At 39.7% G+C, this 12,959-nt stretch overlaps 1 protein-coding gene across 1 annotated transcript in view; it reads left to right on the top strand.

Annotated features, from left to right (window-relative positions):
- The window catches only part of ank2a (ankyrin 2a, neuronal), a gene marked incomplete at its 5' end in the record, with an annotated part of 90,212 nt that overhangs the window by 26,899 nt on the left and 50,354 nt on the right, over nucleotides 1-12,959 (top strand). The window contains 27 exons of the mRNA XM_080521144.1: nucleotides 241-339; nucleotides 1,167-1,265; nucleotides 1,361-1,459; nucleotides 1,549-1,734; nucleotides 3,019-3,117; nucleotides 3,393-3,491; nucleotides 3,629-3,727; nucleotides 3,851-4,048; nucleotides 4,167-4,265; nucleotides 4,366-4,464; nucleotides 4,601-4,699; nucleotides 4,934-5,131; nucleotides 5,233-5,331; nucleotides 5,562-5,660; nucleotides 5,832-6,029; nucleotides 6,231-6,329; nucleotides 7,426-7,524; nucleotides 7,645-7,743; nucleotides 7,836-7,934; nucleotides 8,081-8,153; nucleotides 9,023-9,149; nucleotides 9,323-9,401; nucleotides 9,517-9,620; nucleotides 10,781-10,816; nucleotides 11,840-12,064; nucleotides 12,212-12,310; nucleotides 12,805-12,959. Of these exons, the coding sequence (XP_080377270.1) occupies nucleotides 241-339; nucleotides 1,167-1,265; nucleotides 1,361-1,459; nucleotides 1,549-1,734; nucleotides 3,019-3,117; nucleotides 3,393-3,491; nucleotides 3,629-3,727; nucleotides 3,851-4,048; nucleotides 4,167-4,265; nucleotides 4,366-4,464; nucleotides 4,601-4,699; nucleotides 4,934-5,131; nucleotides 5,233-5,331; nucleotides 5,562-5,660; nucleotides 5,832-6,029; nucleotides 6,231-6,329; nucleotides 7,426-7,524; nucleotides 7,645-7,743; nucleotides 7,836-7,934; nucleotides 8,081-8,153; nucleotides 9,023-9,149; nucleotides 9,323-9,401; nucleotides 9,517-9,620; nucleotides 10,781-10,816; nucleotides 11,840-12,064; nucleotides 12,212-12,310; nucleotides 12,805-12,959 (3,163 nt within the window). The remainder of the gene's footprint in view (nucleotides 1-240; nucleotides 340-1,166; nucleotides 1,266-1,360; nucleotides 1,460-1,548; nucleotides 1,735-3,018; nucleotides 3,118-3,392; nucleotides 3,492-3,628; nucleotides 3,728-3,850; nucleotides 4,049-4,166; nucleotides 4,266-4,365; nucleotides 4,465-4,600; nucleotides 4,700-4,933; nucleotides 5,132-5,232; nucleotides 5,332-5,561; nucleotides 5,661-5,831; nucleotides 6,030-6,230; nucleotides 6,330-7,425; nucleotides 7,525-7,644; nucleotides 7,744-7,835; nucleotides 7,935-8,080; nucleotides 8,154-9,022; nucleotides 9,150-9,322; nucleotides 9,402-9,516; nucleotides 9,621-10,780; nucleotides 10,817-11,839; nucleotides 12,065-12,211; nucleotides 12,311-12,804) is intronic.

Genomic DNA, 12,959 nt, shown 5'->3' with positions numbered 1-12,959 from the left:
TTGTCTTAAATATTCCCTGCAGTGAACCCCAGAAACATGTGTGAGAGACTGGTTTCATGCATTCACTGCAAAATCTTATGCCTCAAATGCAGTTGTTGCACCCAGTCCTTATACTTATGACCACCTGTGATGTAATTCTACTATATACATATTGCCTGACATCTGTGATCTGTGACTTGTAATTGCATGTCCGACTTGCAGTTATGTAATATTTGCTTCTTTTGTTGGTTGCCTCTGCAGAATGGACTCAATGCTTTGCATCTGGCAGCTAAAGAGGGACACACCGATTTAGTGGAGGAACTGCTGCAGAGAGGTGCTCCTGTGGACTCCTCCACCAAGGTACTGGCATGGATGAGGATTATTTCAGTGGCTACTTGGAAAAAAGGCCTTGTGAGATAAAACATTACAATCTCTGTTTCATGGGCAGTTAGCAATTACTTACGGAGTTTGTTTTAAATGTGGAATGAAAGCTTTGCGGCATATAATCTACGGATTAATTGCCCAACACATTCAAGTTAAAAACTTTGTGTCGGTGGAACATTTCAACAGCCTTTTTTTTTGGGGGGGGGGGGGGGGGGGGCTGTTTGATTGTTATTTTTATAATAACTGTGCTGTGCTTGTCTTGGCCAGGGTTTCCATGAAAAATGTTTTCACTAGACGAGAATGCCATCCTCAGCAACAATTGTGCTTCTTTTTTTTAATATATATAAAAAAGGCACTTGTTTCTAAATAATTGGATAGCTTCATTGTCTATTCAGTTATTGGGAAAAAAAACTGTAAAAATTTAAAAAATGTGGGTATGATATGAACATTGAAAGTGATCATAGTTTGCTCCTGCCACCAATAGAAATCAAAAGGAATGAGTGTGACGGTGTTGTGTAATACTTGACAAGCTGTTAGCTACAATATATGACTCTGCATCAGACTTAACAGCTAAGAAAACAGCCGACATGACATCCGTCATCATGCAGCTCATGTTCTTGGAGTCACATGAGAGTGTTCTTCTGTGTTAATCATCATCCTTCATGTCTTTAAAAGTAAACCAGATCTGAGTTGAAAACAATGTGTAACAGGATGTAGCGTGATTCCTTTGAAGGAAGAGATGTATAACACGAAGAGGACACGTGGTTGGTGATTGAATCCCTGCTTTTCTGTTGTTTTATTAGAAAGGAAACACTGCCCTCCATATAGCCTCACTGGCTGGACAAAAGGAGGTAGTCGGACTGCTGGTGAAGAGAGGAGGGGATGTAAATGCTCAGTCACAGGTGAACATGATCCAAAGAGCAAAATCAAAGACTGAATATGTTCCTTAATTATTTGTGAACGTACGTATATGAACTGCATGCTTGTGCCTCGACAGAATGGATTTACTCCACTCTACATGGCAGCGCAGGAGAATCACTTGGAGGTTGTGCGGTACCTGTTGGAAAATGAAGGAAACCAAAGCATTGCAACCGAAGTATGTCTCGAGGCATGCACCTGTCTATGTGCTTGCTATTCTGTTATTTGTCATTTCCTATAATAACTTGTTTCTTTCTGCTTCCCCAGGATGGCTTCACTCCACTTGCTATCGCCCTCCAGCAGGGCCACAACTCGATTGTCTCCCTCTTGCTGGAGCATGACACCAAGGGTAAGGTCCGCCTGCCGGCCTTGCACATCGCCGCCCGCAAAGATGACACCAAGTCGGCTGCACTGCTGCTCCAGAATGACCACAACGCTGACGTCCAGTCCAAGGTGAGGAAGGACAACATGGACAAACAAATAGAATTAGTCAGAAGGAAGAGTGTGATTAAAGAGTATTAAGAGCATTAATATGCTGTATATCTGAAAGAAGTGATAATCAGTCGTAGTAAAAAGGTTTATTTTCTTTGATGACTTGCACGTCCATTGAGAATTAAACCGACAGAATAGATTTAGTCTTACAACCCATTTTTACCTCTGTCCTTGTCTTTGGTTTACCCTGTGTTTTATCTTGAATGTTGAGATAACTCCTTTCCCTAACAATCCTGGACCAATCCTTCCCTCCTCTCTCAATGCATACTAACCAGATGATGGTCAATAGAACCACAGAGGTACACACCTCCTTATTTCAGTTCTTCATTTATCACTGCTGACCATCTCTTTCAGCTCTCTTGTCTTGACCTTCCCTTATTTAATGGGGATTTTTCTGACATTGGAAAATGTATTTATGTCAGAATTATATACCATTAATATCAATGCATGGAGCTGACTACACTGCATGGCTGACAGGAAAGCACAGTGTGGTATTTTAATAGTTCCCTGGGTATGCTAGATTTTTGGGTTCAACTACAGATGATTTGTCTTGATTTTTTTTTATGTTTAAAGTGATGAATAAATCTTTTCATTGGTGTTACAGATTTCTATACTTGACAAAAAGCATAAGGGGTTCAATATGTTTTACTTGTTTGTTTATTGCTCAGTTTCTCTGCATTACCCATGGCATGTGTATTTTTAAGCATGATGATAATATTGTTTTTCCTCTCTGAAACATGTTGATTTTTAAGTTAACTTTGTTTCTTAATCAAATTGCACCATGTCTATCAGAATGGGAAGGTAAGGAGTAAACCAATTTGCAATTGTGTACTGTAGATATTATTTATATTTATATATATGTATATTTAGCTCATATATAAATGTCCATTTGTCTGTCGAAGCAGATACACATGGTTGCGAGCCTATATGTGCTCTGTGTATTTGAGTTTTGTTTATGTATTTTATTTTCACCTGACTTCATTATCAAATACCAAACACTTTTGATTTTCTCCTTCAGTCGTTTAAGCAGGCATGGCTAAATTAGAAACTTTTTGCATGCATTATATATTGCATGTGCTATTTTTGGCTTTATTAATTTTTTATGCCTATTCGTACAACACTGTCTTCCTCCAGCATGCTGCCTCACCAGTAGAGTCTGCAGTAGTCTTTCTTTCTTTCTTTCTTTCTTTCTTTCTTGTGTCTTTTTTCATTCCCTCTCACTGTGTGCTCGTCTGTCTTAAACAGAGTGGTTTTACCCCGCTGCACATTGCAGCTCACTACGGGAACGTGAATGTCTCCACCCTGTTGCTGAACAGAGGAGCTGCTGTTGACTTCACGGCCAGGGTAGAGCCTCATTTCTACCTCTCAACACATCAAGAGACTTTATCCTTTTCATTACTGTTCTAACAGCATGATTGTGATTGATAGACATAACTTTCCATTCTGAGTCCAAACCTTTAATGACATTGAAGCCAACCTATCACACATTTGATATACCAGAAAAAAAAGATTTTCAACTCCTTCTTGCATATTAATATTCAATATTGCCTAATATTTTGGAGGATTTTCAACAGTATTTATGATAAAGTGCAATTTGTTTTCTTTTTTATTCTGCTCAGAATGCAATTACACCTCTGCATGTGGCCTCCAAAAGAGGTAACACCAATATGGTGGCCCTGTTGTTGGACCGAGGAGCTCAAATAGATGCTAAAACAAGGGTGAGACGCATGTTTAAAACTTGAACACAAACTTTTGATGAATCAGTCTATTGACGCATTGATTCATCTCTCAAAATAGGCAAACCTCAAGTATACATGTGTGTGTCTTTGTTGTTATATTTGCGATTGTTTCACAGGATGGTCTGACGCCTCTGCACTGCGCAGCCAGGAGTGGACACGACCCAGCAGTGGAGATCTTGCTGGAGAGAGGAGCCCCCATCTTAGCCAGAACTAAGGTATGGTATCATACATCTACATTATACAGGCTAATTATTCTCTAGTTTAAATTCTGTACGTTCACTACAAGTACTCAGTTATCCATAGTATTAACATGCTCCTGTGTTATTCCTCCCACACAGAATGGATTGTCCCCGCTGCACATGTCAGCTCAGGGCGACCACGTTGAGTGTGTGAAACTCCTTTTGCAACACAAAGCGCCTGTTGATGATGTCACACTGGACTACCTCACAGCGCTTCATGTCGCAGCTCACTGTGGACATTACAGAGTCACCAAGCTCCTCCTGGACAAGAAGGCCAATCCCAATGCCAGAGCACTGGTACGGAGTGTGATGAAAACCGCACCAAAATGAGCATTTGCATAGATGTATACACACATACGGACACAAGGAATATGTGTGAAATACTGTATGTGATTTCTCCTATTCTTCATACCAGAATGGTTTCACCCCTCTCCACATCGCCTGTAAGAAGAACAGAGTGAAGGTGATGGAGCTGCTGGTTAAATATGGTGCATCCATACAAGCGATAACAGAGGTGACATTTTCTTGCTGCAATATCTCACTACATTTTTCTGATTCACAGTGAGTAAACACAGCACGTGTGTATTTATGTATCTCAATTGTCCTTCTTTCAGTCCGGTCTGACACCCATCCATGTAGCTGCTTTCATGGGTCACCTCAACATCGTTCTACTCCTGCTGCAGAATGGAGCCTCTCCGGACGTTCGCAACATTGTGAGTCGAGATTTGTTCTGCTCAGTAGTTATGCAGTTACAAAGAAAAAACCCAAATACAACTTTTTTATAGCATTTTTTACATCTCGTGCTGTTACTAAATGCCAATGCTGAAGTCTTCTGTCTTTGTACGTCAGCGGGGTGAGACTGCACTGCACATGGCAGCACGAGCAGGTCAGATGGAAGTAGTCCGCTGTTTGCTGAGAAACGGAGCATTTGTGGATGCCATGGCCAGAGTGAGTCACATGTTAGAAGTATTGCTGATATTCACTATTTCCTTCTATTTACCATTCATTGGAAAGTAAACTGATACATGTGGCTCATGTTGCCTCCGTCATTTCTGGTTACAGCAGAGCTGTTTTATTTTTTAAATTTTTTTTTGAATGCTTCTGTTTCAGTGCTTGACTTGTTTCACTCCTTTTTACTCTCTCTGCAAAAGTGCAACCATGCTTTTTGTATCTTGATCACAGGAAGACCAAACTCCCCTTCATATTTCATCCCGTTTGGGGAAGACCGATCTTGTCCAGCTGCTGCTGCAGCACATGGCCCATCCAGATGCTGCCACCACCAATGGCTACACTCCCATGCACATCTCAGCCAGGGAGGGCCAAGTAGAGACGGCTGCCGTGCTGCTCGAGGCCGGAGCCTCACATTCAATGGCCACCAAGGTGAGCAGCGGGTAGGACAAGATAAAACTGAGGAAATGTGATCACACGAGTTGGGGCATGAAAGTAAACGTTTGGATTTCTTTTTCTTTGCATCCCTACAGAAAGGATTCACTCCACTTCATGTAGCAGCCAAATATGGAAGCCTTGATGTAGCAAAACTCCTCCTTCAACGTAAAGCTCTTCCTGATGATGCCGGCAAGGTGAACTGACAAAAAAGAAGTAGATCCTCAAACAGGGTTTACGCTGTATGTTAGTATATGGGAAGAATTCTGCAATATTTATCAGGCAGACTGTGAGTAAAATGATTCTTTACATCAGAGGTATGTCACATACAAGGGACAATCAAATGAATAGTAGAACTGTATGAAACAACATATTACAGGTGTGGATGTTTCATCGTGAATATTCAGTCACATCTTTCCTCTTACAGAATGGCTTAACTCCATTGCATGTGGCAGCTCATTATGACAACCAGGAGGTGGCTCTGCTGCTGCTGGATAAAGGAGCATCACCTCAAGCTACTGCAAAGGTTAGACTTGACCTCTCACTGTTGTTTGAATGGAAATTATTGTGCTATTATATAGTTTTTCTCAAACTTCCTGTATAAAATAAGCACTGACAGTGGTATTAATAAGCTCTTGCTGATTGATTTAAAATTGCCATCACTGTAATTTGAGTGTTTGCCTTCCTATTTCTCCAGAATGGCTACACCCCTCTACACATTGCAGCCAAAAAGAACCAGACTAGCATTGCGTTACCACTGCTACAGTACGGAGCAGAAACCAATGTTCTGACCAAGCAGGGAGTTAGCCCACTCCACTTGGCAGCCCAGGAGGGACACGCTGAGATGACCAACCTGCTGCTGGGCAAAGGAGCGCATGTCAACACCGCCACCAAAGTCAGAAAAACATTTTTTTGTCATTTTTTACTTCCACATTCATTTGACTGCAGACTGTGTAGCAATGATTTAGTAACCTCAAAGTAAAACATGTTATGGTTGTATTGTATAAAACAGATATTAGACATACTGGGCCCATACTGGGTCACAAAGCAGTCACAGCAAACACACGCTAATGCAGATGTATTTTATATGTTACAGACCGGATTGACTCCACTGCATCTCGCTGCCCAAGAAGACAGAGTCAACACAGCAGAAGTACTGGCCAAACATGATGCCAACTTGGACCAGCAGACAAAAGTACAAGCAAATAAATACATATATACCATTAAACAAATACATTAAGAAGCTAGTAACTAATACTAGAAAACTTTTGACGTTATAAAATGATCAGTGACACTTTCTTTTACTTGATTAGCTCAATTTTGAATGTCAATCAGATATATTTTCATATATGTTAGCTAACCCGAACCCTAACCCTTTATGGAAGCACAACATCACGATCATCTTTATATAATACTGTATATTGAGGTGATTTCTTGATTATTTTAACCCTAAGGGAAAGATATTTCTCGAGGTTAAGACCTTAAGGGCAGTATAAATATACGCCACATATATTATTGTACACCATTACAAAGATCAGTGAGTACCACTGTCCAAAATAAGTGTAAATAACGGTTCCAAAATAAGTTATTTACAAATAAAAACAAAGTATGTCCCACAAGAATCGTTGGGTTTAATTTAAAAAACGAATACCCTTACGAGCAGGAGTTTTTATATATAGTGCAAATGTTCAAACCAAGTTTTTTTTTCTCCAATTTTTTGATATTTTTACAATAAATACATCAGTCGGTGCCCTAACTGTGAATAGGAGGTGCAACGTGTTATAGTCAGGCACTTGCATCATGTACTGTGACCCTAGAATACAGCCCAGAGGAAAGTGAGGATCCCTGAACAAGGAGGTCCAGGAAATAGGGAGGGAAGAACTCTGGTGAGGCTGGGCAGTGTCGAGGATAGAAAATGGGCAAACACAGTAAATACTGTAGTTCTTGGTGTACAGTTGACCGAAGTTACTGTTGCGGTTCAACAGCAAGGGCCCAGTATCTTTGCTGCAGCAGGTGGAGGCAGCAGTTAGTGCAGACAACATGTGTGGCGGGGGAGTGGCTGAGGCCAGGCAGCACACACAGCACAGAGGAGGGAAAAGAGAAGCTACAGAAACAAAAAAATTCACCAAAACATAAATCATAACACATGTAGGATAAATGTTATTGTTTGTGTTATTATCAGAAATACAGAATAATGCCACATATATCGGTTATTAGTGGTCACTGTGGTCATCACCTTTATAAAGTAACAATATTTTTTATTTTGTTGATATCCCCTCTCTGTTTTCTAGCTTGGGTATTCCCCTCTGATTGTGGCCTGTCACTATGGAAATGTCAAGATGGTAAACTTCCTGTTACAACAAGGTGCCAGTGTTAATGCCAAAACCAAGGTAACAGTTCAAATCAATTTAATTCAGTAGTGTAAATTGTAAAGTCTACAAAGCAAAAACAAATTCACAGCTTAATAGTTTAAGAAAAGATCAAATAAAAAAATGTTTTTTGCTGTGCAGAATGGTTACACGCCACTTCACCAGGCAGCACAACAAGGGAATACACATATAATCAATGTTCTGCTGCAACATGGAGCCAAGCCAAATACTACGACAGTGGTAAGACAGAAAATAGCACTTGAGTTTACTTTATGAAGAAGTCTAAAACGTTTTTTAGGAGGTGTTAAATGTTTGGTCTTTCAATCTTTCAGAATGGAAACACTGCTCTGTCAATCGCCAAACGTCTGGGTTACATCTCTGTGGTGGACACTCTAAAGGTGGTCACTGAAGAGGTCATCACTACCACAACGGTAAACTTGTAATACCTTTAGACTCTAGATTTGGAGCAAGTATGTTTAGATTTATGATTATTTAAACTCTAATTTAACCTGTATTTCCTTTTTTGGCTGGGGTTTTTTTTTTTTTTTCATATGACTATATCCGTGTGTTGTATCAGACGGTGACAGAGAAACACAAGCTCAATGTTCCAGAAACGATGACTGAGATCCTCGATGTCTCTGATGAAGAAGGTGAGTCACTTCAAACACCAAACACACAGACAGAAACAAACAAAACAAACAAGATGATTATGTTATGGACCTTGTGACTCGCTCATTGTTTTACTTCCAAAAAAGGAATATGTTTAGGCTACACCAGTTGTCATACAATAGTGAAAACCTGCTATTTTAGGTGGAAATTATGCTTTGTAACAATTGGTTTTAAAATTATATTTTCTATAGCCCTGAGGGTGGATGATGAGCCAATGTCTGAGATGTGTGTGCAGCTGGAAGGTACTGCATAGAGTCGATCATTTGCTCCCAGCTTCATGCCGAGTATTACATTTGCTTTTTGGAAAAACACGAAAAGTGACCTTTTTGCGTCACTCTTAATTTGTATTAACTGCATAGTGAGATTAATAGATTTAATATGGCTGTGTTTGGTTTGTGTGGGTCGATAGTGCGCTTTATATAAGGGCCCTTTTTTTCTTCAAATACCTTTTGATTTAAAAGGATATTTACAGTGTAATCTGTGTTTAGTGGAATGTTTGTTGATAACAATAATGGGTGAAAACTAACTGCATGAAGGTTTTCCATGACATGGGATTGTTGTGATTATTACATTGTCATTTCAGTTGGAAGACTGTAATAGTTTAATGGTGCATACATATAAAACTACAGTGGCACAATGCTATTAAATCTTCTCAGTCCTAACAGAGGTTTGATATGGTTTTATGATCTGATAGAAAAATAATAACAAAGTCAAGACTTTATTGAATATTTACAGAAGTTAAAAATCCACCCTGTTAACGTATATTGATATCGAGCTAAGCCATATTAACTGTTCCTGAGAACAGTATGAATCTTGTTACATTTTCTAAAATTGTCACATGTGTCTCCAGGTGAGGACACTATGACCGGTGATGGAGGAGAGTATCTGAGAGCAGAGGACCTCCGAGAGCTGGGAGATGACTCATTGCCAGGACACTATTTGGATGGTTTCAGCTATATGAGCCACAACTTGGACAGGTCTGAAGCAACAAACACACAATGTCTTCTAACAGACTCTTGTATACCGGTACATGACAGAGCATGGGGATGAATACACATCATGTATACCTCCGTCTAAGTCTGTTGATTAATCTGCCTTGATGTGGCTGAAACAAAGCAAGTTTATGAACCAAATTCCGGTTGTCCACCAGGCCGCAGCACACCCCCATTCACCAAAGTTTCCATCAGAGAGAAGGCGTTCTCATTGAAGATATGCTATCAAGCCATCAGGTATGGACAAATCATAAAAAGCCTTGTAACAAACAAGCAAAGTAACATACTTTTACTCAAAGTAGTTTTATATTTGGTGGCCCTTACTGACCTGCTGTTGTTTATTGGTCCATAGGTGTCAGCGTTGTCGAGGGAGCATGAAAAAGAGTCGTTTCGTCTGAGCTGGGGTGCTGAGCACCTTGATAATGTGGTGCTGTCTTCCAGTCTGCTACACTCTGGGTACACAACCGCTCACATATACAGACACAAAAACATTCAGTCGCTTTCCCTGTGGATCCAGTGCATCTAAATGCTTTTAAATATACACGAAACAGTTGGGGAACTATTCAGTAAAATGCTCTCATTTCAAATTCGGGCAATATGTAAAACAGTTAGCTCTAAACTTTAGGGCTCCCTCATCTGATAAAGGTTGCAGTTCCCCTCTCTGTACTCTGATTGAGGGTAATCAATCCTGATTGTGCAAAGCTGTAGACCCAGAAGGTTTCACATTTCTTTCATACGTTCATTGAATTGCAATGAGTGGCTCGTGATTTGGCTTTCTGCAGAGATTCACAATGATGCAAGCATTAAATTGAAATGTATAAAAGCAGGAAGACAATGATGACATACAGTGGTGTGGCCTTCCTGGATCATACGTACCCGTCTCTGCTTTATGTTACGATTGTGTCAAATATCCTTCTTTAGAACGTTAACAAGGGACATTTGCAATTTTTGAGGGTGCACATCTTGTTTTCAGATCAGAGGCCCCATTATTAGTGTTATAATTGTGCACCTTATGTGTCCAGACTGTTTAACCATATTTAAATAAATGTACTATTTTGATTCATTCAATATAGCAATTATCAATTACTGTTGCAGAATTTACCTTGAGCACACTTTGATTCATGATCAAAGTGGCAGTCAGTTGATATTGTGTCTGTGATAAAGTGAAGACATGTCTTTCAGTGGGCCTCCTGTATGTTTCTCGCTGATCACCCACCTTTGCAGTTTGTGCTCTGCATATAAATAAGCACATTTCAGGGTTAGAAAATTACATATCAATCCTAGAATAACTAGTTGTCACTTCACCACTAAATGAAGCCCCAAAGTTGTTTTGTTTTGGGTATTTTTTTGTACATTTTAAATATAAAGGTTTTAGATTTTAGTGCTATATGAGTCACTCCAAATTCTTCTGTCATATTATTTTTTTACATCTTCAATTCTGTATTTTCTTCTCTCCTTTCTTTCTCTTTACTTCTGTGTGATCTGGTTTTTCTCACTTTACTCATCCTTTATTCTCTCTTTGTCTTTGTGCTGAATCTCTTGTTGCTTCTTTGTGCCTTTTGCCTGTGTTTGTGATTGTGTGCGTGTTTGTGTGTTTTGTTGTATTCTGCTTCTAGCCGTTCCTCTCCATGCCTAGACCATGACAACAGCAGGTGATTTTCTTTACTTTGGATACTTTTGTCCCCCATTTGTGATCTTATGTTTATCTTCAGCAATTATTAAATGGCCGACCCATTGCCTTCCTGTTTTTCCGCATGATTTCATAACGCATGGATTTACCCAGGTTAAAGTTTTCTTGCCTAAGAATGATCTAATCCAGATTTATGTTCTATTACTGAGGCAGATCTGGCACAATTTATCTTGAGGATCTGATTATATGAATTCAGGATACCCTATAGTTCTATTCGCAGTGTAGATTTATGTAATAGCACTTTATGCTGAGGAGGAGTGCACTAAAGTGTAGTTAAGTAACATGTTATCTTTGGTAAAATGTTCTCTAAATAGTTTGGAAAATGTATTAGAAATCTATTATTATCAGACTAGAAGCATTTATCAATTTATGCTGCACTTCTCAGTGAACAAATACCTGTTTGGTGTGTCAGCACCAGAACAAAATAGGAAGCTGCCGAGAAATATATATGTGGCGTTTAACCTTCATCGAATTGTTTTTTGAAAATATTTTAATCAGTGTCAGTTGATTTGTCGGAAAGCATAATAATTTCAATTAAATGTCAACTTTGATGCCATTGGATTGTAGAGACATTTCAACATTAAATGTATAGAAAATTGTTCTGTTTATATTCTTATCCTGTGTGACTACCTGTAGTTTTTGATTCATAATCTGTTATCTTAATTAACAGGTTATGTAATAATCATCATTTGCAGCAACACATTTGAGATCATAAAGAAAGGATCTTGTTTCCTGCTTTGTTTTCTTTGCCTGACCCGGTGATGAACATTGGAAGAGGAATGAAGTGCAAAAAGCTAATAATGAACCAGATTTAATGTTTCTCCCCACTTGCCATGAAAGTAACCCTTTGCTTTTAGCTTTGGTTGCTGCATGGAGGCTAAAATCAAGCTAAAAATCTGGGTTGTAAATATCAGCATTAATTTTTTGGATTTTTCAGCAGTGACTTTGATATTTTTTTATTTTTTTTGCTAAATCTTTCCAATAGCTTTCTCGTAAGCTTCATGGTAGATGCCAGAGGTGGTGCCATGCGTGGGTGCCGCCACAATGGCCTTCGAATCATTGTGCCGCCAAGAAAATGTTCTGCACCAACACGAGTGACCTGCAGGCTAGTGAAGAGGCATCGTTTGGCCTCCATGCCCCCGATGGTGGAAGGTGAGGGTCTGGCTGGTCGTATCATAGAGGTTGGACCGACCGGAGCTCAGTTCCTGGGGTAAGTGTATGTCCATACCTGTGTGTATACTAATGCTGTGTGTATGGTTTTGTGTGTCGGTACGAGCTTGTGTGAGGGGGTTTACATTGTTGTGTGGTGTGTTCACACTTTCTTCTTCGCTCCCCCTCTGTGCTGCGTATGGATCAGTAAGCTCCATCTTCCTACAGCTCCACCCCCTCTGAATGAGGGTGAGAGCCTGGTCAGTCGCATCCTGCAGCTGGGTCCTCCGGGAACCAAGTTCCTCGGGTAGGACCATAAGAAAGGGTCACCCTACCAACCTGGAATCCTGGTCACATGCCCACCCATATACTCTCCACTCTTTCCATTATAGATAATCAACTTTTTGAGTTTTTCTTGGACATGCTTTATATAGTACATTTATTTTGGTGTTTTATCCCCTTTATTGTTTTTGAGTTTTTTTGTACAATTAAAGTCCCAATCAATTAGATTGACCTGTTACTGTATGCTGTTAAGTTTTCCCCAATTGTTTCCATGGTCCCTTGCACCCTTCTACAGTTTGGTTTCATTTGAAATTTGCTCTCCTAATGTATAATAATTATTTTTCACATTTTTGAGTACTTTTGAAGACATCTTCTTTCTGTTTGGCATGAAATTTTCCAATTCCAATCATGTGTTCTTCCTTGTTTCGCTTGCTTATAAGATCGCTGAAGTCAGCTCTGAAAAGTTTTACCTACAAATGCACTCCTAAGTTTAAAGTGCTTTTGAATTTACTTTGGCAGACCTGTGATTGTGGAGATCCCCCACTTCGCTGCTCTGCGTGGGACAGAGAGGGAACTGGTAATCTTGAGGAGTGAAACAGGGGAGAGCTGGAAGGAACATCATTGTGACTTCACTGAAGAGGAACTAAATCAGATACTCAATGGCATGGATGAAA

Source organism: Blennius ocellaris (genome assembly GCF_963422515.1).
Source record: "Blennius ocellaris genome assembly, chromosome: 3".
Classification (NCBI taxonomy): Eukaryota; Metazoa; Chordata; class Actinopteri; order Blenniiformes; family Blenniidae; genus Blennius; species Blennius ocellaris.
Note: the sequence above shows the minus strand (reverse complement) of the source record. Positions and strands in the feature narration are given on the sequence as shown.